This window comes from Chelonia mydas, chromosome 15, assembly GCF_015237465.2.
Source record: "Chelonia mydas isolate rCheMyd1 chromosome 15, rCheMyd1.pri.v2, whole genome shotgun sequence".
Taxonomy (NCBI): Eukaryota; Metazoa; Chordata; order Testudines; family Cheloniidae; genus Chelonia; species Chelonia mydas.
The window spans coordinates 26729692-26757115 of record NC_057856.1 but is presented as its reverse complement, the minus strand read 5'-3'; the positions used below and the strand labels follow the sequence as shown (position 1 = coordinate 26757115).

Here is a 27424-nt window from a genome sequence, read left to right as displayed (position 1 = left end):
TGTTTCATCTTGAAATATATGATGGGACGGTGATGGCATTTTGCAGACATGGATTAACATGTTTGCACTTCATGGAGGTGGGGAGGGAGGGAATTTTCAGGGGGAATTTGACAGGAGGGGGGTGGTTGCTAGGCATGCCAGAATAGAGAGGGAGCTCTAAGCATATGGGCAGAATGGAAGAACGTGCAAAAGAGTAATATGAAGTGAGAGGTGAGGCTTGATTCACTGGCAGAGTGAAGCTGAGGAGCTTTTGTTTTTGCTGTGTTAATAAAAATTAAAGATCCACCATTTAACCCTCCTTCCCCATCTATCAGCTCTGACTTTATCAGGAGGTTGACTCCTGCCTTCGCTTCTCCAACACTGCCAGCCTTCATTGCCCATTCATTAGTCCAGTGGTTCTCAACCAGGGGTACGCTTACCGCTGTGGGTACACAGAGGTCTTCCAGGAGGTACATCAACTCATCTAGATATATGCCTAGTTTTACAACAGGCTATGTAAAAAGCATTAGTTAAGTCAGTACAAACTAAAATTTCATACAGACTGTGACTTGTTTATACTGTTCTATATACTATGCACTGAAACGTAAAAGTACAATATTTATATTCCAATTGACGTATTTAATTGGTAAAAATGAGAAAGTAAGCAATTTTTCAGTAACAGCGTGCTGTGACACTTTTGTATTTTTATGTCTCATTTTGTAAGCAAGTAATTTTTAAAGTGAGGTGAAACTTGGAGGTACTCAAGACAAATCAGACTCCTGAAAAGGGGTACAGTAATCTGGAAAGGTTGAGAGCCACTGACTTAGTCCACTTCTCTCTCAAGGACCTTTCTGACCTCCCCCATGCTGCCCCAATGCAAGGGAGAAAAACTTCTTATCAAAATGTGCATAGCCACTGTCAAGGTTCTTCCCCCACTCTGAACTCGAGGGTACATTGCATGAAAACTTCCTAAGCTTACTTTCACCAGCTTAGGTTAAAACTTCCCCAAGGTACAAATTAATTTTATCCTTTGTCCCTGGATCTCCACTGCCACCACCAAACTCTAACTGGGTTTACTGGGAAAAGTAGTTTGGACACGTCTTTCCCCCCAAAATCCTCCCAACCCTTGCACCCCACTTCCTGGGGAAGGTTTGGTAAAAATCCTCACCAATTTGCATAGGTGACCACAGACCCAAACCCTTGGATCTTAGAACAATGAAAAAGCATTCAGTTTTCTTACAAGAAGACTTTTAATAGAAGTAAAGAAATCACCTTTGTAAAATCAGGATGGTAGGTACCTTACAGGGTAATTAGATTCAAAACATAGAGAATCCCTCTAGGCAAAACCTTAAGTTACAAAAAGGACACACAGACAGGAATAGTCATTCTATTCAGCACAGTTCTTTTCTCAGCCATTTAAAGAAATCATAATCTAACACAAACCTAGCTAGATTACTTACTAAAGTTCTAAGACTCTATTCCTGGTCTATCCCCCGCAAAAGCAGCATACAGACAGACACAGACCCCTTGTTTCTCTCCCTCCTCCCAGCTTTTGAAAGTATCTTGTCTCCTCATTGGTCATTTTGGTCAGGTGCCAGCGAGGTTATCTTTAGCTTCTTAACCCTTTACAGGTGAGAGGATTTTTCCTCTGGCCAGGAGGGATTTTAAAGGGGTTTACCCTTCCCTTTATATTTATGACAGCCACCACTTGTCGTCCTCAAGACTCTCCTCTGCCATTATACATACTGAACACTGCAGTCTGACAATGAGTAGGCAGGTGGCAAGTTGAGACTGCTTCTTGTTATGCTCATTTTACCACTACCTCATCCTTCCTGATCCTTGGTTTGCCTTTCATCTTCCTGTTGTCTTGTCAGACTTGTAGATTGTGAGTTCTCTGTGGTAGTGACTTTCTTTTGTACAATGCCAAGCACAATGGGACCGAGATCTTTGACTGAGCCCTACAGAGTGCTGTAATGCAAATAATAAATTACAATAAAGTACATCATGCTGAGGTAAAATATAGAAGTTAAATAATCAATACATTTTTCTGTTTTGTTTTGTTTTTTAAATGTGTGTGGGTCTTTTATAGCTGAGCTTCAACATTTGCATCAGTGGTGTGTGAGTGTGTGTGTGTGTTGTTTTTAAATCTAACTTCTTGGACTAATCTGTGTTCTAGATGCTAGACTCTGCTCTGCTGATGTCATCCCAAACAATACATTTAAATATTTAAATCTCCAGATTTGATTTCTATAGTACAAAAATAAGTAAACTCAGCTGAACGTTGCAGCGGCATAAGCCTATTTGGTTTTAAAGGCACTCTCCCGCGCCTCGCCCAATCTATGCCCAGCTATCCATATCTTTAGAGTTGATAGTCACTGACTAAGTGCTGGCGGCAGACTTTAGAACTGTTGGTCAGCATCAGTTGCTGGGAAAGACCTGCTCTCACCTACTATAACATGCCTGTATGTTCAGTCTCCATTGGGTGGTATAAGTGCAGTCAGACCACTTCAATTTGACGATAGAGCATTGTTGTCTTACCCACAGCAGGAAGGCTACACTGACTTCTTTGTAATATTTATTATGTCACAGTAAGACAAGTTATGTGGCCTATACAGTTTGTACTCTTGTCACCTCACTACAGCAATAGTGGGTCTTCCTCCAGGGGGCAACTTAACCTCCCAGACCTATTGAACACATACTGACACTCCAGTTCGACCAGACCGTCACATCTAAAACTGAAATGCCAGCTGCATTCTTCTCAGTTCCTGGCCTGATAGCTGCTAGAAACATTTTTAAATGTGGTAGGAATAGTCATGACATCCTGAAAATTATTAGGAATATATCCTGTGCCTGTTCCTGAATGGGCAGATATTCAGAATTACAGAACACAAATGACAGGTTTCAGAGCAGCAGCCGTGTTAGTCTGTAGTCGCAAAAAGAAAAGGAGGACTTGTGGCACCTTAGAGACTAACCGATTTATTTGAGCATAAGCTTTTGTGAGCTCAGATACATTTGTTAGTCTCTAAGGTGCCACAAGTCCTCCCTTTCTTAGAACAAAAATGGTGAGCCTTCTGCAGTTTAGGTTTGTAATGCACAGGAGCAGTAAAGTTCCATTGTAGACAGTTGCTCACTTGGGAGTCTTTATGGATACTTGAAAAAGGAAATCCAGTTCTTGGAGGGAAATTCAAAATGGCAATCTTATTTTGTAGAGGTGTGGGTTGCAGCTGGTTAGTTAAGATTGCATTCTGAAATGGATTTAAAATGGGGCATACATTTCTGTTTACATGCAGGTGGCCCTTCACTGTGAATTTGATACTTTTTATGTTCTTTGTATTTTCTATGTAATGTTTATTTGATTTTTAAAAAATACATATTTAATGGACATTGTTTGAAATTGGTCTGTCTGCAATTCATCCTTGGCAGACTGACCTTTTTGTTGACTGATTTTTTAATACACCACACACACACACACACACACACACACACACACACACACACACACACACACACACACACACACACACACTGTTTGAACTGAAAATGTAAGCAGAATCGGTAGCTGACATTTAAATGTTCTCTGACATGCACACAACTTTCTCCATCAGCTGCTATGCTCGTCTATCGGATTTTCTCCTACAATGGGGAAGGCTTTATATGCAGCTGCTGAGAGATGTTGTATAAGCCATGTCTAAATCATTTATATATTAAATACATGTAAAAACTAATATATACCACTTTTTGTTGTGACGCAGTTAAGAGCTCTTTCCCCTACAACATACCTAACCCGGAAACAAGAAAATGAAAAGTTTAACCCATTTTCTGATACCTACTGTCTGTTCCTTCATTGCCACTACTACATACCACTGAATCACATCACAACCTTAACTCTGCCCTCTAGCATTACTAGCCTTTCAACACCAGCATTACCAAATTACCCCATCCTAACATTACAACCAACAATGTTGGGAGGGGAAGTTTAGTAAAAGCAGTTAAGCATAAGGAGGATTTGAGGAGACAGTTAAAGTTTTGTCCATGGTCTCTGATGTACGCACTGGTAAAATATGTGCCTGTGGGTGGAAGACAGTTTTATAAGTTAGTTTCTTCTTCTGTGGTCTTGTTTCAAGTACGTTAATTGTTTCACAACAGTTTTTTGTGTATTAACTTTGGAGTAGAACTTCATAACACTGCATGTTGCCATATTCAGCTCTCCCAAATACTTCTATTAGGATACTAATCTCTGTCCAAAACAAATATAGATCTAGTCATAGAAGTAGCTTCCATCATACATCAGTCATACAGAGAAGGGAGCCCTGAAGGATCTTATCTTATCTCAGTGCCTATTAACAAGGATAGTGATGACAGGAGTGTAAGTGTTTGGGGCACGCACTGGGAGACAGTGCTTGTCAAAGGAAGAGAAATGCTACTGCATCAGGAGATGGCCTAGCTATGTTGACAGTGCAAGCTCACCCGAGACATCTCACATCAAGTTCATGTTGAACAATATAACTGTGGCTTACCTGTATGAACAAGGAGCACAAGAAGCAAAACTCAGAATTGGAAAGGACTGGAGGCTTGCTTTTTCAGTGGGCAGAGAACATCTTGTCCCCACATCAAAGGTTCTACGAATACCCAAACAGACAGCCAATACTTCAGGGCATGCAGAGTCTCAGCCAAGTTGTGTTCTCATGGATAATAAGAGCTGTAGGAAAATCTGTTTGTTTCAGGAGCCAACAGCATTTTTTTCCCTTTTATTTGAGCGGGGTGGACTCCAGATCACTAACACCAGAAGCAAACATCACAACTGGAAAAATAAGCTATTATAATTCATTTTTTTTCCTTTCTGACACTAATGTTCAGAGTAATTTAGAAATTAAAGAGGGAGATGCCCCATAGTATATCATCCTCTCAGCTCCTTGCTGTCCGTGGTTTCTTTAGATGTGCTTGAAATCCTTTTGAGGTCCTGATAAGCCAGGATCTAAGGGAGCCAGACCCAGCAAGTCTGTGCTTAGCTGCCTGGTTGTCTTAAGGAAATTGCAATAATCGTCCAAATTTCTAGCCAGCCAAAGGAAATACAACATACTAGTTTTTGAGTATTTGTTAAATACTGGAAAACTAAAGTGATATTAATAAAAGTTGGTGATTTTGGTATGACTCCTTTTAATTCTGATCTTATTTATTGTACTAGTGTCTAACTTTTCGATAAATAGTTAAGAAACCAAATGGAACCTTTAATTCAGGTAGAACATAACATAATCAAGACAACATTTTACATCTAAAGTAAATTCCAGAATCTGGATGCGAATTAGCAGTGGTATTCAAAGAGGAAAAAGTAATAACCATAGGTAGTCCATATTTTGGGATTATTGCAAAATAGAAAATAAATCTGAGTATTTGCCTTTTGAAAAGTTAATTAGTGGCACCTTATGTTTCATTAGACCACAACATCATAATTGTATTGTTGGTACAGCGTAGCTCTTTTTTAAGAGTAGGAAGGCTGTGAAACCAACTGAAAATGAGAGATTATTTGCAGTGGTACCGCAAGTACTTTCTATTTGATCCATAAAATAAGTGATACACTATCTCTTATGTATTTTTTCCATGAAGGTATCTTATTGTAATAACAATATTAATGAGAAAATAATTTTGGAGATTCCTCTCTTGAGGAATATGGCACTTTCCAGGCAGATAAAATTAATAAAATTGAATTAATATGATCACATTTTTGGAAATAATCCCTCCATCCTTTTCCCAAAAGGTAAATGCAAAACTAGCAATATGGTTTGAGCTGGGTGGGTGTGTTTAGAGGTCTCTCTAAATTCAGATACATCTACTTCACTTTTTCTTACCCTTTCAAAACTCAGAGAAAAATAAATATCTAAGTCTGGCCTATTCCTGGATGGGTTAGATGCTCTATTCAACAATCTCTTATCAAACTAACCTTCTCAAGGGATTAAACTTCCTTCATTCATTTAACCAGAGTTACAGCTTTATCATGGTCTAACAAATCTGATGCTTCTGCAGATGAGTGGTAAAGCTGCAACTTGGGCTTGCATCCATATGGTCACAAATCATTACAATCTAGATTTGCAGGCATATGCCGATGTGGCCTTTTTATAAGAGGTTGTTCACCTTGTGTGGACTCAGTGAAATCTGATCTTCTCTCATTTTATCTTATTGCTCACTGTAAATTGCTTGTTGCAAGTTACTTCCTTACAGTGAGATAATGGACATGAATTAATAAGGGAACGTGCTTGCTTGTCAGTTTTGTCCCTTGAAATCAGGTGAACCTGTCAGAGAACTATGGGCAACCCTCCCCCCACTCCCTCCCCCCAGCTTGAGGTCTCTGCCAATCCCGATCCCACATATGGTGATCAGTTAGACCCTGAGCAAGATTCAGCCAGCCGAGCACCTGAGAGAGAGAGAATACTTGGTGCTTCCGCAGAGCTAGTTAGGGATTTATTTATTTTTTTATTTTATTTTATTTTATTTTATTTTTAGTGAAAACATGGATCTTGCAGACTTCCGATTGTTAAAGATGTGTGGGCAAGGTTCAAAGCCAAATTAATATATGTTTTGGAAACTGTTTTGGGGTGAAGGGTATTGTTCTATATCTACTGTATTACCCAAGGGCCAAATTCTGCCATGACATCCACAGCGTAGTTCTCAGATTTGTATCACTGTATAAGTATTGTGCTTTAAATTCATGTGTTTCTAATTTTCAGCTAAATATGTTCCTCTGGACTACAGTGCCCTATGTAAGAGATGGCTTGACTCCCCCCAAAATATTTTTTAGCACATTGTACCACTAACACAGATTCTTCTCTTTGGCTGTTTACACCCTTCAGCTGTAGCTTGCTTAACTGCAGTATGAATCCATATTTCCTACTTCTTGGCATTCTATGCTAGTTTAACAACAAAAGGCTTGTTAGAAGAAATAATGGCATGGAAAAAAGTTAACTGCCTTATGTACAGATTGCAAGAACTGAATTTGTAGAGATTAGTGGTTTTGCAATTGTTAAATTTTATAATCATACCCCATGTATTTACTAGATTTTAAGTACACAAGAACATTGCAATCAGCAAGTCAGATGACGTTCAGTTGGGAATAAACAAAACTAAAATTGACTTTGCCCATAACCCTGGTGATTGTCTATGTAAAATATCATTGTACTTTTAGTGTTGCCTTTGAACACACATTAGGGCAAGATGTCTTCCTTCTAATTTGCTTAAAGATAAGCCCACGCATTTACTTTGCCTTTTTAATTGTTGGCACAGCAAGGTGTTCGGTTGGTTAATTTTAAATTAAATGTAAGACACCAAGATGGAATGACAATTAAGCCATATAAGCAATTAACCTCTTATATGCACCTATTGATACTTTAAATTTGTTTCTGTATAGAGCCCTAAACTTTTTTTTTGGTGGGGACTGGGGAAGTGGATATTTTTTCTCCAAGGGGAAGAATGTCCAGGGAACAGTCAGAACAACTTGGACTTAGTTTTGCTAGTTTACATATTGGATGGCTCAGACAGCACTTCTTCTTTGTCTCACATTGGCGCTTTATACTTCTGCAGTGGTAAATTTGTATGAATCTTCTGCACCATGGAATTAGTCCAAGCTTTTTCCAAACAATTTCCTCTTCTGCAATTCTATGGAATGCCTTCAGTTACTGACATTTGGATTCCCATGTAGTTTTACAGGTTAATGAAAGCCACGTTATCAGGAGTTTTTGTTTTGTTTTTTGTTTTTTAAGCAAGCTAAACTATGGGCTCAAGTTCTTTAGCAGATACTTCAGGCAACTAATCAAGCAAAAAGTGCTAGTGTTGTGCCAATATTCAAAAAAGGGCAAGCAGGATGACCTGGTTAACTATAGGCCAGTTAGCCTGACATCAATCTGGGCAAAACAATGGAACAGTTGATATGGAATTCAGTTGAAGAAGTCTTAAAGGATAGGAATGTTATTAATGGTGGTCAACATAGTTTTATGGAAGATAGGTCTGGTCAAATCTGATTTTGTTCTCTGATTACAAGTTTGGAAGATAAAGGTAATGGCATCGATGTGATATATTTAGATTTTTATAAGGTGTTTCACTTTGTACTGTACAACCTTCTGATTAAAATATTATCGCTATACAATATCAATAAAGTACATGTTAAATGGATTAAGACTGGCCTAACTGACCTTTCAAAAAATAGTTGTCAATGGAGAATTATCAAATGGGGTGTTTTCTAGTGGTGGTTTACAGGGTTGGTACTAGGCCCAATTCCGTTCAACACTTTCAGCAATGATCTGGAAGTAAATACGAAATTACTGCTGATAACATTTGCAGATGATACAAAGATTGACAGAGTGGTTAGTCATGATGACAGGGCAGTCAGAAAGAGAGATCTGGATTGCTCGCCATACCTACAGAATGGGAGAACTGTATCTTGGAAAGCAGTGACCCTGAAAAGGATATTGAAGTTATGGTGGACAAGCTACTGAACATGAGCTCCCAGTGTGATGCTGTGGTAAAAAGGATGAATGTGATCCTTGAATGTAGCCACTGCGGTAGTATACTACCACACTCCACTCCTCCCCCTGTTTAGAAATTCAGAATTATATAAATATGTCTATTTGCATAGTTTGGTTCATTCACATCCACCTGCTTTCTTCAGGAACTTTTTGAAATGAATGCTTGTAAACTAGAGACGAACATCTTTCTTTCCTTAACATCACATTGGGGTAAATTTATGTAGTCTTAGAATTTATGACCAGTTCTGTTTAATCACTATTTTTTCCCACATTTTCAATAAAACCCCAGCTGGGTCCCCAAACTGAATTTCTCCATCCCACAAAGGCCAGTAGTCTATATTAGCCACTTTAGTTCATTACTATTTTATATTATCTATCTTGAATATGTTGAGAATGACGATCAGCTAAAAATATTTGGCAGGTCTTCTCTTCGCTGTTCAATTATTTAGTGACCTGCCTCAGTGCGAATGAAGGTCACAGAGTAGCTGTCTTCATCACATTGTATTGTTGCCCTATTATTCATTTAACTTTTTAAAACTCTTGTACAAGGCATTTTTTTACTTGGTCATTTGTGCCCCATTGAGAAATAAGCGTGCCTCCAAATACAACAAATCATGTATGTTGCACAGGTTTTTGATATACTTCTCCAGCAACTCCTTTCCCATATTTTAATGGCTGTAGTAAATTGCATTCAATGTTACTATTGGCAAGGAGTATTTTAATAGCAGGATGACTTGCAATTTAGCCATATGACACTAAAGCCTGGTCTATATTTGAAAAGTTTTACCTGTATAGGCATTTTGGTTAGGGGTGTGTTTTTTTTTTTTTTTTTTTTTTTTTTTTTACTGAAATAGTTACACCGGTAAAAGCCACATTGTGGACCCAGTTATACCAGTATAAACTGCACTGGTATAAAGGTGCTTATGCTGGTATAATTACATCCACAGTAGGAGGTTTCTAGCACTTTAACTATACCTGTATAGGTAAAGTGCTACAACTTATGTGGAGACAAGCCCCTAGGTCTTGTGTATCATACAGTTGCAATTCAGATTGTCCCACTAAGAAGTCGATTTTTAGAAATCAGTTTTATACAATCGATTGCGTATGTCCACACTAAGCGCATTAAGTCGGCAGAGTGCGTCCTCACTACCATGGCTAGCATCGACTTACGGAGCAGTGCGCTGTGGGTAGCTATCCCACAGTTCACGCAGTCTCTGCCAGCCATTGGAATTCTGGGTTAAGCTCCCAATGCCTGATGGGGCAAAAACATGGTTGCAGACGGTTTTGGGTACATGTCATCAGTCGCCCCTCCCTCCATGAAAGCAACAGCAGACAATTGTTTTGCGCCTTTTTTCCGTGCAGACGCCCTCCCACGGCAAGCATTGAGCCCGCTCAGCTCAGCTCACCGTCACTACGGCTGTTGTGTCCTGGGTGCTCCTGTCGGCAGACGTTGTAGTAAGTCTGCTAACCGTCGTCATCCACCGCTTCCGCTGCAACCCTGCTCTCCTGCAGCTCGAGAGATCCGTTCTGGTCCTCCTGGGTGCTGCTAATCATCATCATCCACCGCTTCCGCTGCAACTCTGCTCTCCTGCAGATGCCGTACCACGGCAAGCATGGAGCCCGCTCAGCTCGCAGTCACCACTGCTGTTGTGAGCATTGTAAACACCTTGCACATTATCCTGGAGTATATGCAGAACCGGGCTAAAAGACGCCAGCATGAGGAGGATTTTGATGAGGACATGGACACAGAGGTACCTGAAAGCATGGGCTGTGGATATTGAGACATCATGGCGGCAGTGGGGTTGATAGCATGGAATGCCGATTCTGGGCCAGGAAAACAAGCACAGACTGGTGGGACCTCATAGTGTTGCAGGTATGGGATGATTCACAGTGGCTGCGAAACTTTCGCATGCTTAAGACCACTTTCCTGGAACTCTGTGAGTTGCTTTCCCCCACCCTGAAGCGCAGGAATACCAAGATGAGAGCTGCCCTGACAGTTGAGAAGCGAGTGGCAATAGCCCTGTGGAAGATTGCAACGCCTGACTGGTAGCAGTCAGTGGGGAATCAATTTGGAGTGGGCAAGTCTACTGTGGGGGCTGCTGTGATCCAAGTAGCCAGTGCAATCACTGACGTTCGGCTATCAAGGGTAGTGACTCTGGGAAATGCGCCAGTCATAGTGGATGGCTTTGCTGCAATGGGGTTCCTTAACTGTGGTGGGGCGATAGACGGAACGCATATCCCCATCTTGGCACCGAACCACCTTGCCAGCATAAACCGCAAGGGGTACTTCTCAGTGGTGCTGCAAGCACTGGTGGATCACAAGGGACGTTTCACCAACATCAACGTAGGATGGCTGGGAAAGGTGCAATGACGCTCACATATTTAGGAACTCCAGGCTGTTCGAGCAGCTGCAAGGGACTTACTTCCCAGACCACAAAATTTCCGTTGGGGATGTTGAAATGCCAATAGATATCCTTGGGGACCCAGCCTACTCCTTGCTCCCATGGCTCATGAAGCCATACACAGGCAGCCTGAACAGTAGTAAGGAGCAGCTCACCTATAGGCTGAGCAAGTGCAGAATGGTGGTAGAATGTGCCTTTGGACGTTTAAAAGCTCGCTGGCACTGTTTGCTGACTAAGTCAGACCTCAGCGCAACCAACATTCCCATTGTTATTGCTGCTTGCTGTGTGCTCCGTAATATCTGTGAGAGTAAGGGGGAGATGTTTATGGAGGGGTGGGAGGTTGATGCAAATCACCTGGCATCCGATTTTGAGCAGCCAGACACCAGGGCAATTAGAAGAGCACAGCTAGGCACACTGCACATCAGAGTGGCTTTGAAAACCAGTTTCGTGACTGGCCAGGCTACGGTGTGACCGTTGTGTGTGTTTTTCTCCTTGATGCAAACCCACCCCCCTTGGTTGATTTTAATTCCCTGTAACCAAACCACCCTCCCTCCCCCCTTCAAAATAAAGTAACCTTGTTTTGAAACTGTGCATTTTTTCTTTATTAATTAAAAAAAGAGATAACTGACAAGGTAGCCTGGGTGGGGTGGGGTGGGGGAGGAGGGAAGGACAAGGCCACATTGCTTTTTGTAGTCACACTACAAATCAAACTATTTGAATGACAGCCTTCTGTTGCTTGGGACATCCTCTGGAGTGCAGTGGCTGGGTGCCCGGAGCCTTCCCCCCACCCCGCGTTCTTGGGCATCTGGGTGAGGAGGATATGGAACTTGGGGAGGAGGTCAGGCGGTTGGTTATACAATGGATGTAGCTGGGGTCTGTGCTCCTGTTGGCTTTCTTGCAGCTCCACCAGATGCTTCAACATGGCCGTTTGCTCCCCCATTAGCCTCAACATCGCCTCCTGCCTCTGCTCTTCATGCTCACTTAATGCTTTCCTGGCCTCTAACACTGAATGCCTCCATGCATTAAGCTGTTCCCTATCAGTGCGGGAGGACTACATGAGCTCAGAAAACATGTCATCGCGGGTGCATTTTTTTTGGCTTTCTAATCTGCGATAACCTCAGGGACAGAGATAAGGGGAGCGTAGAAACATATGCACCTGGGCGAGAGATAAAAAGGGAGAGTAAAATTTGAGATGATACATTTCTGAGAACAAAAGGGAGACTCTTTCACAGTGAATCGAGCAATTCACAGCAGACAGCACATGTGCTTTGGGTGCAAGGTCGCATTTTGCCTTTTATATTGAGCACCTGCCGGTATGGTGACACATCACACACTGCTGGGCAACAGAATTCGGTTTCCAGGCAGCCATGGTAAGGCACAGGGTATGCAGGGTTGGCTTCTTACGCATAACATGTGGGAATGGTTTCAAACTGCAGCATCATCCTTTCCCATAGCAAGCAATGGGTTGGGTTTCACATTTAAAAGGAGGGGCTCTGGTTTTCGGGTGGATGTGCAGCATACATCTCCCCCCACCCCACCGCGTGGCTATTCTCTGGGATGATCCCTTCACTCCTCCCCCTGCCACATGGCTATTCTCCAGGATGATCCAGGATGAATGGGGTCCTTTTACTGTTCCCTTACAAAAATTTCCCTATTTCAACCAGGTGACCATGAATTATATCACTCTCCTGAGGCTAACACAAAGAGCCTTTAACAGTTAACTGTTCCTCTGCATTTTGTTTTCTACATACCTATTTTAAAATTGTTCATACATTTATGTAAATGCTGAGCACTTAACATATGGTATCTAAAGAACTAACTTTAAATTATTATTTCAGGCAGATATATAGCTTCTATGCAAGACTAGAAATCTGCAATAAAATCAGATTTATACTAGAGATTTAGGGCCAGTATTTCTGTAAAATCTAAGATTTGGTGAAATCTCAGATATTGCAGTGGGGTTAGAAACAGATGGATGGATATTTGACAAGAGCTTGAAGGATAGTTTTTTAGTTCTCTAACACTCTTGGTTGCATCCTGGTTTAAAGTACACTTGGTTTAAAGTACACAGGGTGTGGGATGAGGGCAGTGTGATGAGTCTGGCATGGACTTTGCAGCTTCATTTTCTGTTTTGTTTTGTTTTGGGTTTTGGGGGGGGGTTTTGTTTGTTTTTTTTCCTTTTAGCTTTTCTTTTGAGAACAGGTTAGGGATGTGTGTTTGCTGTTTAGCCCTTGGAAAAAAGTGGATGATTTGAGGGAGGAGGGAACAAATTTGGATTCAGGGATAGTTCTTCCAATGAAATACTGAATACGAAGCATGATAGTTAGACTGGAATGTAAAAAAGGTGTTGGGATCCCACTTGACTTCCGGTCTGTCAACTTAGTGTTTTTTTTTTTTTTCTTGTTGCTCTTTTACGAATGAGGACAAACACTGTCTTTTCTATGCCAGAAACACCAGATACCAAACATTTTCCTAGTAGTATATTTATATGTTAGCTGTAAATATAAAGTGTTTTTATTCCCCCAGGGCAAAAATGACTTACTATTCCAGCATAAAAGCAAAGACACAAAGATACTCTGCAGATTAAATGTTACGAAAAGTGACCTGTGAAGGGGGAAAACACAGGTCTGCCTCCTTTAGCAGGTATAAAGACCACCAGAAAGGCACTTTTCTGCTTGTTTTCTCATTTTAGAAATAGGAGGGCCAATTCTGAACTTCCCTGTTTTATTGGAGGTTCCTGATATGCATATTAGGAGCTTTCTCTGTCATTAATTGAAGGAGTGTTGAATCTTTAATGAGAATTCATGTTTCTCAGATAAATAGGTGTAAATAAAAATAAAACAGTTTAAATAAAAATCACTTCCCCTCTCAGTCAGGTTTCACTTCCTTCATATCTATGATGTCACGAAGCTATTAGTGCTCTAGTCATCCAGAGAGTTTCTCAGGAAAATGAAGTGAACGAGGCCTGAATTGCTAATGTAAAAAGCTGTATTTTAAAATCTAGATCAGGCTTTTGAACATAATAAATAAGAGAAGTGATACAAACCCATTTTTTTTGTCTTGGCAGGTCATTTTAAGTTTCTTGTCACAGTACAGTTTTCTTTTCACTGCAGGGTGTGCTGGGAATTGCAAATACAAAAAAAAGTGCCAAAAATGCCCTTGATGTATGAGGGAACCTCTTGAAAAAGTAGTTTTGATTGACATTTGGTGCACATGAAACGTATAGTACTAGAGGCAGGAGCTGCACAGATTTTCTCACAGGGAGGCCACAACACGCTGTTACCGTGACCTGCAAGACTCCTGCCGTGCTGGGCTTGTCCCAGCAGTAGATGGTCAGTCACACTGAACCCATCTTGAATCTTCACTTAATTTCTTCTCTCGTCCCTCCTTACCTCTCTTAGTGGTGAAGCTATGTCTTGTACGGGTGTGCTGTAGGTGAGTAGAGCACCATCACGGTGTCTGGAAAGGTCTCCCAACACTTCTAAGCAAAGTGAATGATTTACGATACACTGGTCAGGAGTACATGCTGAAGAAAATGCCTGGAAAGTGCTTTTTCTCCCTACACCAATTAAAACAGGTGCTTCCATTTGCAAGCCTGCCAAGCCTCATGCTTTATATTTCCTTTAAATGTATGAATAACTGTAGTATTTAGCTAATCTGAGTTATTCCAATGAGGAAGCTAAAGTGCTGTGGTGTCTCCTCTCCTTCCCTCACAAACTTACAATAGGTTTCAGAGTAGCAGCCGTGTTAGTCTGTATTCGCAAAAAGAAAAGGAGTACTTGTGGCACCTTAGAGACTAACCAATTTATTTGAGCATAAGCTTTCGTGAGCTACAGCTCATTTCATCAGATGCATAAAAGTGGACTTACAATAATAAAAAAAACTTACAATAATAAATCATTCTAAATAGGTGCAGGAAAAACTTAATTTAGAGTCATAGAGTTTAAGGCCAGAAGGGACCGTCAGATCATCTGAAATTGGCTATAACCCAGGTTCCAATGCTGTCAATTCCCCACATCTGCACTGGGTAGTGGTAAATATATTTTTAGTCTTATTCAGTCATGGTTGTGGTTCTGAAGACACACTCAACATGTTAAAATAGAAGCAATAGTAAAGATAGAGTAAACATTTCTAAATAGTTACTGGTTGAATCATATTTAATCCTTAATTTGCGGAGTGTTTATGAAATTACGTAAAAATATTTAGCACCTGATTTGATGTTTTAGTTTGGAAACTCAGTAAAAATTATTACACTTTCTCCCTCCCCCGCCCCCTTCAGGTTGGTGGCACCAAAGCTGGAGTAGTACGTTTTCTGGGGGAAACTGACTTTGCTAAAGGAGAGTGGTGTGGAGTAGAATTAGATGAGCCTCTGGGAAAGAATGACGGAGCAGTGGCTGGAACAAGGTTAGTTTATAATCCCATAATAATAACCTTTACTAACACAAAATTGCTTGGAGTTTAAATCTTGGTTTTATATATCTTTCAAAACCTCCATATTAATGTTTACTTAGTCTGTAAGGTCTTTGGGATGGAGACCTTCTGTGTTGTTTGTGCATACAAAGTCTGGCACAGTGATGCCCTGATCCCTGACAGCGGTCTCTAGGTGTTACACAATACAAATAACGATAATTAATTTAGTGCAGCTAGCAGAGGGTCTTGAAAAGTTTCCTTTTCTCTCTGTTTGCTTGGAAGAATGCATGTGACAGAAGGGAAGTGGAGATTTAACTCTGCTAAACCTGAATGGAATTTCTGTAGGCCAAGGGCTTTCTAACTGCTGAGTTTTCTGCAAGTGAAGTGTTAATGCTTCTCAGAAAAGAGGTTGTAAGAATTTTATAATGGATAGTGCTAAGCAGCCTTAATACCAGCAGCCCCTTTCCCTTGTTTAGGGTGTTGATGTGGAATTCCTTAGAAGTTGCCATACTGTACATGAAAAGGTGATTCTCTGCAGTCTTAATCTATTTAATGCCCTCATCTGATTTTGCTTTTTCTAAAGGTATTTTCAGTGTCAGCCAAAATATGGCTTGTTTGCACCGGTCCACAAAGTTACCAAGATTGGATTTCCGTCAACCACACCAGCTAAAGCCAAGGCAACTGTGAGAAAAGTGGTTGCAACGCCATCAGCTCTGAAACGCAGTCCAAGTGCATCTTCCCTGAGTTCTCTCAGTTCTGTGGCATCATCAGTAAGCAGCAAGCCAAGCCGTACAGGACTAGTAAGGTTCTTTTTCTATTGCATGCTTTACACTTCCAAACGGGAACCAATATGGCACATGCCTGTGGTTTGCTTATGTAAACTGAGGATAGACCAGTTCTTGGGAAGAGCATAATATGTTTCATTGTGCTCTTTTGTTTTTCACTCAAAGCATGCATGTAGGAAATCTTAGCTAGCCCTGAAGAACAGATAAATGTTTGTACATTTATCTTTATATATTTAACAGTTAACTCAAACTAACTGAGGTTTTTGCAATAAGAAAGGGGCTTATGCTACCAGCAAAATGAAGGGCATCAATGTATTCTGGGATCCACGTTGTAGAAAGTTGTCCATTTTTCCAGGGCTGCTTCTCCACTAAAGCTACGTTAACGTTTGCAGACTTGGCCCACACTAAAGCTTCCAGAGATGAACTTGTGTCTGACTAAACATAATATGAGAAGCCTCAGCCAGGCCAAAATGCAATATCTTTCTCTTGTTCCATTGGAGAGATGGTTGTGTGTAATGTGGAAATCCAACATCTGCCTTTGCTGATAAGAAGCCTCTTTCTTTTCCTAATTAATTTTTAACTCTGAGCTTCTAAAGAGTAGAAACTGCAAAGTATGGTGTTGAGATTAATTTTAACATAGTACTAATTTGATCTAATATATTCTATATTTATGTTCATTTTTTAAAGTTTGGTACATAAATGTCATAGTCTTGGGTCAATTGTCCAATCTTTGGAAAGACCATGAAAGAGACATGTTCCCACTCTTGGTCACAACTGCTGTGATACTGTTTAAAACTAATCTACCCAGAAAGCAAGGTTGTGATTTTGAATAATTGAGATTTTGATAGGATCAAAAATGCTATCTATAGTTTAAGACCTGGGAAGAAAGTTTGAATTTCTAGGTTTCAGGTCAATTGTTACATATTATAACAAATTTACGATCTTTATACTTGCTGCACCCACAACTTGTTCAATAACTATTACTCATTAGTAGCAATTCTTGTACTCTCAGTTCTGCCACTTTCCCTCCCAGTGCAAAAAGTTTTGACAAAATGGAGGATAGGGGCACACTAAATTCTCACTGATCATTGTAACAGCCAATTCCATTAAGTGGAACAATGGACACACTTGATCAAGCAAAGCTTTAGTCTCATTTGAGAGAGATTACATTTTGCAGATAGATTCATTTATCTTTATACCCTTAATTTTAGTCATGCCAAAGTGGTTCTTTCCAAAAACTATTAGTTCAGCTCAAATCCTCAGAGTGATTCCTATCAGATATCAATTATACCTCTTCAGAATGTACTGATAGTGACAAGGATTGCAGAACTTTCCCTTTTAGTCAAGGAAAATCCCCGTTGGCTTCAATGGGAGACTGTCTCCAATGAAGACAGCAGATTTTTGCTCGGAATATTTATCCATCTTTCATAGACGCAAAAGGTGGCAATGGGACTTCATGGGGAAGGCTTTTCACAATCCATTTGGAAACCTAAAATGTTCTTAGATTGCAGAAAGTGACCCAAGATTATGACTCCATATATAAGGGAAGAATGACTAATTTTACTATGAGGACATTTTTATATCTAGCCAGGGCTCATGAAAAAAGGTGCTTAGCAGCAACCTAACAAGCTAGCCTTCAACTGAGTCTACAGAACCCATCTTAGACTGAGGCCAGCCTTTTGTTTTCATTTGAACTCTTCAGTCTCCTATATACCATCTGCTGATTGCCCCATAATAGTCTTGATGCACAGTCATGTCCCTTATTAACTTCCAGAGCAACTAATTTGAAATTAATTCTCAAAACAGGAAATAAATTCTTTTCCCCTCTCATTGGTTTTGATGTATAAAGTGTGGGAGGAGCTGCAGTCAGGTATAAACAACATCTGCTTAGCTAGCACCCAAAATGCTTGTACAATAAGATTATATCCTTCCTTTTTATTTGATAATGAGGTTTTTAATGTATTTGCTTTTTTGAAGTTAACAGAAACATCTTCCCGATATGCAAGGAAAATTTCTGGCACCACCGCTCTTCAGGAGGCTCTGAAGGAGAAGCAGCAGCATATTGAACAGCTTCTGGCAGAGAGGGACCTGGAGAGGGCTGAGGTTGCTAAAGCAACAAGTCATGTAGGGGAAATAGAGCAAGAGCTGGCATTGGCTCGAGATGGACATGATCAGGTAACAAATAATGCTGCTCTTTTGACATGATGATTGTAGGATAGCCAATTTCACACACTAGGTTTTATTATTTGATTGGACAAGTCTGGGAATAATGGGCACTGTTTTAAAATTAAGTCTTGTTTGCAGCCACTGCTCTTCTTAGAGGTTCCTGGGATGGTGAAGTTGAGACTTTTAAAGAAGTTATGTTTATAGTTCATTCTGAATGTTAAGAGGTGGTATTTTAAAACCACTGTTAAACATTGTACAGTGCCCTGAGCAGTTGGGTAGGCGGCGCTCTAAACATTTGTTATTAAAATTACACATTGGAAACAATCTCTCTTAGGCAATAACACCTTTATTAAGAATAAATATTGTTAACAATCATTTCCAGATTGTAGACTAGAGACAGAAGCTACCTATTTGGTGCTATCTCGTCCATTCCCTAAGTGGCCATTGCTAGATTATTCCATGTAAAGTACAAATTTTATTCCTTCATCCAGTCTATTTTTACACATCCCAAATGCTGATGCTTCCACCACATTCCTTGAGAGACCATTCCATATGTAATTAAATGAAATTCAACATTGATAAATGCTAAGTAATGCATAATGGAAGAAAAATAATCCCAACTGTATTTATACTGCAGTGGGCTCTAAATTAGCTGTTACAACCCAAGAAAGAGATCGTGGAATCACTGTGGATAGTTCTCTGAAAATTTCTGCTCAGTGCTTAGCAGCAGTCAAAAAGGCTAACAGAACGTTAGGAACTATTAGGAGAGGGATAGAAAATAAGACTGAAAATATCATACTGCCACTATATAAATCCATGATCCGCTCACACCTGGGATACTGCGTCCAGTTTTGGTTACCCTATCTCAAAAAGGATATAGAGAAACCGGAAAAGGTTCAGAGAATAGCAACAAAGATGATCAGGGGTATGGAACTGCTTCCATACAAGGAGAGACCAAAAAGATTAGGACTGTTCATTTTAGAAAAGAGATGACTAAGGGGGGACATGATAGAGATCTCTAAAGTCATGATGATACGGAAAATGTGAATAGACAAGTATTATTTACCCCTTCACACAATACAAAAACCAGGGGTCATCGGATGAAATTTAATACGCAGTGGGTTTGGTACAAACAAGAGGAAGTACTTTACACAACTAACCTGTGAAGCTCATTGCTATGGGATGTTGTAATGACCAGAAGTGTAACTGGGTTCAAAAAAGAACTGGATAAGTTAATGGAAGAATGGTCCAGGAATGGCTATAAGCTCAGATGGTCAGGGATGCAACCCCATGGTCAGTGCAACACTAAACCTCTGACTGCCATAAGCTGGGAGTGGAAGACAACCGTGGATTACTCCTTAATTACCCTGTTCTATACAGTGCCCCTGAAGCTCTGATACATGCCACTGTCAGAGACAGGATACTGGGCAAAATGAACAGTGGTCTGACCCAACAAGACAGCTCTTATGTGATAGATCTCACTTCAGGAAGACTTAGTCTGATATTTAGCCTAGATTTTGCTTTTCATATTTCATCTAATTCCTTCTAATTAATCCCTATTATACCACACCTCCCCTTGTGGCTTATGCTGTTGGTGTGTTGGTAAATGGTTATTGTGTGCCTGTCCCCTGGGTTATCATTTTACCACGCTATAAGTATTTTGTTCTTAATCTTTCCATTTACACCTCCATGCAGAATAGTTGACTGTCCATTTTGACTTTCCTGCAAACCATATGGCTTTCTTCACACTTAAATAGAACCCTGTTTAAACTTCTTCAAGTAAATATTGACTTGCCTAATCTTTTTACTTTCTAAATTCTGTCATTGCTGCTAATTAGCATGTACTGGAAATGGAAGCAAAAATGGACCAGTTGCGGGCTATGGTCGAAGCTGCTGATAGGGAAAAAGTGGAGCTTCTCAACCAGCTTGAGGAAGAGAAAAGGTGAACCAAAAACTTTATTTGGGATTTCTCTCCATCACAAACAAGGTTTTGTGTTTCAAATGTGGTGGTTTGCCAGTAATAGACTAATTCCAAAGGGACAAATATAGGGTGTTGTGGCTGGTGTGAAGTCACCCGCATAGTTCATGCTATGGAGTTGCTTAGACCAACAGTTTGCAACCTGCAGAGGCGGTGGTACTGAGGCAGCCTCTGCAGGTTGCATCATAGAGGGCTTAAAATAAAAGCTCTTTCTATAATAAATGTTATGACCCTGTTTTCACCAGCTGCTAGGGCAGCGAGGGACTACTTTAACTCTGGTCCTCGCTGGCCTTGAGCTCTCCTTCAGCATGTTGCCAAGCAACATAGCTGTTGCTATACATGACTGATGCACATTAACTGAAGTGGCATTTTGCAACTGGGGAAAAGTTCACAGCTTCAGCAATGTAGTATTTCTCCCTCTTCCTCCTAAATACTCTAGGTTTATTTTCTTTGACAGTTCTCTGCACTGTGTTAGATACAGTCTCATACAGTAACTTGAAATCCAACCACCTTAAATCTTTCACTCCCAAAAGCAGGGAGTTGTTGCGTAGACAGCGTTGTAATTACTGTTAAGATAAATACTAACTTAAATTCTTATTGTTCCTTTTCTTTACACTAATTGTCTGAAAGACCCTGTATCCCCACAAGCCCTGCCTTTGACTGAGAAGACTCGACGTGGTCATCTTCAGAGTCACTCAACAAAGTTCCAGCCAGTGCATGTTGCTCAAGGGATATGAGGCACCCTTTCTCTCCTCTCTACATTTCTTGTGGAGTTGAGGGAACTGTGGATCCAGTGTAGGTTGCTCAGAATCTAACTTCAGAGCCCTCTTCCACAGGAACACACCATCTGGTCCCTCTCAGTCCACTTAAAGTTTGACTAGGATAAAAAGGTGGTGGTGGGGGAGTGGAGGTTGAGATCTTGTTCATGAATACGTTCTACCTATACGTTCTAAAACTCTAGTGTAGATGAGGCAAGTTGTGCTTTAGCACATGTCTGTTCCTCCCCCACGGGCTTCCTCTCCACCAGCCAGCACGGTCAACTTGCTTTGCCTATACTAGAGTTTTAGAATGTGTATGTCTTAAAAAACCCAATTTCTTAATTTTTTTTAATACATTTTCCAATTTTCTTACCCATTTTTAGCATGAATCATAGAAATTAGTGATGGCAACTGGATCAAGTCGTTTTATCAGGTCATTGTTTGAGAGTCTAAAAAAGAAATGAATGAAATGGTGACTAGTTAATTTAAATATATTTTGTTTGTTTAAACTATTATTTTCTTGGTTAATACTGTGTCTTCCAAACTTTAAAGAACTTCAGGAAGGATTTTGATGTCATACTTTATTTTTAATGAATTTTTCAGTGTTCTCTCATTTAAAATCAGGGTTGAACTTTTTCTCTTCTCCCACTTTTTCTGGTAACTTGATTAAGTAATTTAAAATATAATGTTGCTGTAGTTTTTAATTTCTAATGAAAAGTAAGTACAAAAAACAATCTCTCTTTGAAAACTGTCTTCATTTATGACTCATAGGAAGGTGGAGGATCTTCAGTTCCGTGTAGAGGAAGAGTCCATTACCAAAGGAGACCTAGAGGTAAAATACTGCCAACTTTGTAAAAGTCACATTTGGTAGGATACTGAAGTGCAAACAGTTGTAGACATTATATTCCTAACAGTGTGAAGACAATGAAAGGAAGAGTTAAAACTGCGTGTTGATATTCCAGGAGTACACAGAACAAATGGAAGGGGATCCCTAAACCTTCAAGTACCCAATTCTGCAGTCTTTGTGTAAGCTTAAATGGTCAAGATTGGGCCCTTAAGTGAATTGTATTCTTCAGCATGGCTTCTGTAGCTGAGTGGTTGCGGTTGTGGCAGAATAATTTAATTTATCCCTTGTAAAATTTCATCCTTTTTTGCAATTTTATAATCCTGCTAACATTTTTTTCAAATTATTTAAAAGAAACCAACAACTAGAAATCCATTTTAAATTCTAAAACTGGCAGTTAATAGTCATGTCCCTGTTGAAGTGGGTGCTGAAGATTTAACCACCTCAGTCTTCTGGGTGATTCATACCAAATAATGACTATTCCTGCACATCTCTCAACAAAGACTTAACATCGGCGTGCGTGGTTTAGGGAGGGTTCAGAATTAAGCACACCAGTGAAATACAAAGTATATACTCTTATCACGATTTACCTTCCTACTTTGTCTAGCTGGTATGATGTTCTGAACTCTACTCTAACATTCTGAAATAATTCTGTACACAGTGTTTTTATTGTTAATAAGAAAGAAACAAATTGAGACCATTTAAACACTGCCAGTTTTTTAATCCAAATTTAAAATAAAAATGTTGGACGTCTTCTGGTTTTTGAACATATTTAATCTGAAAAAACGTTGGTTACTCTTATCCCATTGTAAAGAACAGGAGAAATTTAAACTGACTGACTTATAACCCTATGAACCATTAATGATGAAAGTGCTAGCCTTGTGGTCCATTTCATGTGACATTTCCTTTAGTTCTACTTTGTGTCAGTCTTCCATCCATTTTAAAGTACCTATCTATACTCTGCTCTATTAGTTGTTCAGTCCATGAAAGTGTTTTTTGGATTTGTTTTGTTAAATCAATTGATAATTAAAATTGAGTTTAAAATCATGGCAAACTGTTTTAAGGACTCTGGTTGGTTGGTCTACAAGATGCATATCTTCAGGAGTATAAGCTGAATTTAAATTAATGAAATGCGTCCTGTTGTATTGGAGTGATAGTGTTAAGCATTTAATAGGTGAAATATATATCTATATTTTTTTTTAATTTTTACTGATAGCAAAAGAGGCAGATTTCTGAAGATCCTGAAAATGTAAGAGGGCATTTAAGTGTGTGGAGACATCCCATGTTAACAGATTGTGTACAGATAAAATGCTTATTGATAGACTTAATCACTAACTGCATAATCTGCTATTGAAACATTGACTCTAGTATTTGTGTGCATGTTGCTTTCAGAGCAATTACAACACTTATCACAAAGAATGTATGTAATGACTAAACACTGGCATCCCCTTTAATTGAAGACAGGGAGAACGTATCGTCATTAGTTTTTAAAATAAAACCGCAAATTTAATACAGTGCAATCAACTGAAAAGCAATAGGAGCTTGCAGGAAACTACAGTCTTAGGCCCTGAAAAGTCTCTTCTGTAAAAGCAGGCCTCAACTTGCATTCATCTCAAAATCCTGCGTTCTTTCCCATGAGCTCCCACTACTGTTCAGTGGATGGCACTGTACATCGTTTCATGAAATTTCCTAGAGAACAGATTTCATAGCCCCACCTCTCCTTACTGATTACTCTTTTTTTTTGTTATGAAATGCTGAAGAGAAAGCAGTATCCAAGGAAAAGCGATTAAAAATACAAGAATGATCTCATTATTTACACTGTACAAAGCTACGGATTTTTCATTGTAGCGTAACAGGATTTCTTCCTGAAACACACAGAGAAATTGTTTAGGATTGGCTAGAAGAAATATATTGCTTTGCAAGTCCTTAAAATAAATCCCCTCTACACCATCCACAGTACAAAGCTGATGGAATTAAAAAAAAATCCTCTGCTTTTGATTTGGTTCAAGAAGATCTTATAATAGGCTGCCTCCTGCAACCCCTCTTCCCCCACCAAAATAGAAAGCTCTCAAGACTAAAACTGATTTCCTACTATGCATTCTTAGGTGTTCCTTTTATGAAGCTACTTCCGTGATCTGGGTCTCCTCTATTCTTCCAAATCAGGCACACGGTGTGTTAGAAGTAAATCTGCATGTGACTTTCCTCTTTCCTATTTTGTGCACTCCTCATTCCCCTCTGTCTTTATTCCAGTTCTCTCTATTCTAATTTCTCCCTCAACAGGCTTATTTCCCAAGAAAAACCCTTGTTGCTCTCCTTTTGAGTGGAGAGTGATGTTGGATTATTTAATGGAACACTAGATAAGAAACTATCCAGACCATGTTCTGTGGTGAACATGCCAGCTCAGGGACTGAAGACTTGCTGCCCCAGTTACAGAATCATTAGTCAGCATTATAGCTTCAGCAAAGTAGTACGGATGGATCAGTAGGTAGATCCAGGTGCAAAACTAAGCTGTGAATTTCATTTCAAAGAGTGAGAGCAGGCACAGAGTGCAATTGGCATGCATTGTTAATAACTGATGGCCTGCATTTGGGACTTAATGACTTAGGGTACATCTACCCTGCAAAAAAAACCCCTTGGCACTTAGGTTTATGCTATGGGGCTCAAAATAGCTGTGTGGACCATCTCACTCGGGCTGGAGCCTAGGCTCAGAAACCCTGTATGGGCGGGGGTCCCAGAGCCTGAGCTCCAACCTGAGCAGGATTGTCTACACTGCTATTTTTGGTGCCATAGCATGAGCCCAAGTCAGTGGCCTGGGCTTTGAGATTCATTGCCACAGGATTTTTTGCAGGGTAGATGTATCCTTAGTGGAGTTGGAGAGGATGTAAGTCAGGGCAGGATTTGTCTCACCCCTCATCATCTAATTGTAATGCCCCAGACTAGAGAGAGTGTTCCCTGTCATTTTTCACATCTGAATCAAGTTTTAGTATTAAATTCTGCTCTCCTTTATGTTACACCAAAATAAATCTGGAGTAACTTCATTGAATCTTCTGAATTCATTCTGGTGTAACTAAGAGGAGAATTTGTCCCTTAGACTTGTCTCTTTGGATGTTTGGAAGGGAGCTCAGACTGATCCACAGTTCCTCAGTGGATATCCCTATTTGGAATTGGAGCCTTTCCTTTGGAAGTCAGACTTATGTATTTTTGTTTGCTCTTTAAATGAGCAAAAGTGGTGTTTGGAGTGGAATGTTTTAGATTGCACCTCTATTTATATTTAGCTGAGCATCTTTATTTATTTTTGTTTTTGTGTAGATAATATCTGTGTGGTGGGATATTTTTGAATAAGTTCTGTTAACTCTGATCTCTGAAGGTTTTAGTATTATTGGACAGCACCTAGATATGTTTGTTATAGCTGCTATATAAGCAGGGGATTAAAAAGAGGCTTTGTGTATGATGGGTGTTACAGAAAGAAAGCTTTAAGATAGTGCATATTTTAGTAGAGATTCATGTTGTAAGGAGAATTCTGGATATGCTCTTCTGTATAGATCCACCTCAGGGAATGTGACAAAGTAAGTATGTAGGTTTATCCCAAACCACTAGTTAAAAAAACCTCAAGACATTTCTAGAGCTGTTTAGTGGCTTGGTTTTTTTGTTTGCTGGATCTGAAGTCACACTAACTAGTCCCACAAAGGCTCCGAATTAAAGCTATTGCATTTAAAACTTTTAGACATTTTAAAAGTTCTCTTAACATCTCTAATTCCCATCAGAATATCAAACCACATAATGGAAAGCTGTTGGTAAAAGGACAATCCTTATTCTTCTGGAAAACTGGCAGTCTTGTCAAGCCCTCTGAAGATCTTCAGGAACAAAGGAGACATAGAATCACATAAAAACTTCATTAGCCCAAGGAAATGCTGAAAGTTTGGCCTCTGAAGCAAGTTTAGTACTTTTGGATCCCTGTGTTTTGGGGCCTATTGAATTATGTTGGTAGAATTAGCTTATCATTTTCATCATGATGGATACAGAACTATTTTGTTTCAGCACGAGTCAACTTCCAGCTTTTGACACAGAGAAATAACTTGATGTGATCAGAATGAAATAGTAAGGTGAACCATCTTTTTTATTAGTTGATGGGTGGAGGAGAACACAGCTGAAGCAAAACAAAGGCTTTTCCCCATCTCACTTCCTCTTCAGAGAGTACTTACGATCTTTATTTGATTGTTTGGGGCTGCTTTGAAGATGGTCACAATCAGCTTATCGCTGTTTATACATAACACTGCTTTACAAGGATTTCAAAATATCTTGCTACAGACACTGGCAGTGGAGACTTAGGTCTGCATTACCTATGCCGGTGCACAATGCACATAGAATGCCTGGGTATACACAGATCTCCTGCCAACTGTGGAAACGCTACAGTATGGGCAACGAGATGGTGACAGATGGAGTAGGGCCTTGATGGGATCCCACATATCTTAATTCACATTATTCTCTTCTCCTTCGTATTCTACGGCTGGCTCTGCAAGCTAAAGACCTGTTTCTTCTAATTAATATTTCTTAGCTTAAGTACATCCATCCACTGTACTTCACACTAAATTACAGCTACAACTAAATCACATAGAAGAACGTTGCTCCAGTCTGCCACGGGTAACTTCTCATGATGAGAAGCATGTCTTGCCATAGACAGATAAAATAATATTCAGCCTCCATCAGGTGGTCACCCTGTTGTTGGGATGGTCACACCTCTTTCTAGGAAAGGACACTTAAACCAACAGGCATGAATATTTCTTTTTAAAATATGGCATATTTTAGGTTAATGATGATGTGCATTAAGATTGACACAATGTACTGAACTCTGCAGTTCAGAGCTGAGTGTAACATGCAGTTCTTAAGTCTGGATGTGCTTTTCTTTTTCCCTCCCAGAGTGGTGCAAGTCAAGAAGGGAGTAACTGCTAGACTCTTTCCATCTCTCTTAAACTCCATGTTTTCTTGCAGACTCTTGGGAAAGCGTCTCAGCCCCTTTGCTGAATATTCAGGAGCTATATCCTGATATTCCACAGTTCTTTATAAAACCTACCCCTTTGTGAGCAAAGGGCAGAGGCACTTGGCTCTGCTTTGTGTGGTTCCTTTTCCTCTCTTGGAACACAATGCCTTTTAGAAGTACAAAGGGCACAAGTCCTCTTACTTCCTCTTCTTGGCCTAACCAATTTAGACTTGAGTGACGTACCATGGTCAAATCAGCATTTTACTTACAGAGCAATAAGTCTAAATCAGTCACATTTTCTCCCCTTCTGGAAAGGTGGGGAAAAGATGTTCTGTGTGTATTCACACCATTCATATAATAGCAACAAATGAATCTTGACATGCCTAGGACTTGCCAGGAAGATTTTTATGGCACAAACTTGAAAACCATAGAGAAATTAAAAATAGCATTCTACAGAAGCCCTAATCAATAGCTACAGCCAAATTCAGACCTGCTTGGTGCTGCTCCTGTTCCATGGTGTTATTTCACCTATGACACCAGGTCTGAATTTTGATCCCCTAGTTCATAATTAAAAACCTAACTCAGCTACATCCAAATAAATATACATTAGT

The 27424-nt window shown here is 39.9% G+C and overlaps 1 protein-coding gene across 12 annotated transcripts in view; it reads left to right on the top strand.

The window, feature by feature from the left end:
• CLIP1 (CAP-Gly domain containing linker protein 1) overlaps positions 1-27424 on the top strand; it is a 114285-nt gene that overhangs the window by 42319 nt on the left and 44542 nt on the right. For 6 of the 12 annotated variants that reach the window (XM_037878520.2, XM_037878528.2, XM_037878523.2 and 3 more), the window contains 6 exons: positions 15174-15298; positions 15888-16104; positions 18067-18264; positions 20094-20197; positions 21763-21823; positions 23052-23084. In XM_037878520.2, the coding sequence (XP_037734448.1) occupies positions 15174-15298; positions 15888-16104; positions 18067-18264; positions 20094-20197; positions 21763-21823; positions 23052-23084 (738 nt within the window). The remainder of the gene's footprint in view (positions 1-15173; positions 15299-15887; positions 16105-18066; positions 18265-20093; positions 20198-21762; positions 21824-23051; positions 23085-27424) is intronic. The other 6 variants (XM_037878529.2, XM_037878525.2, XM_043529742.1 and 3 more) reach the window with 1 other exon arrangement.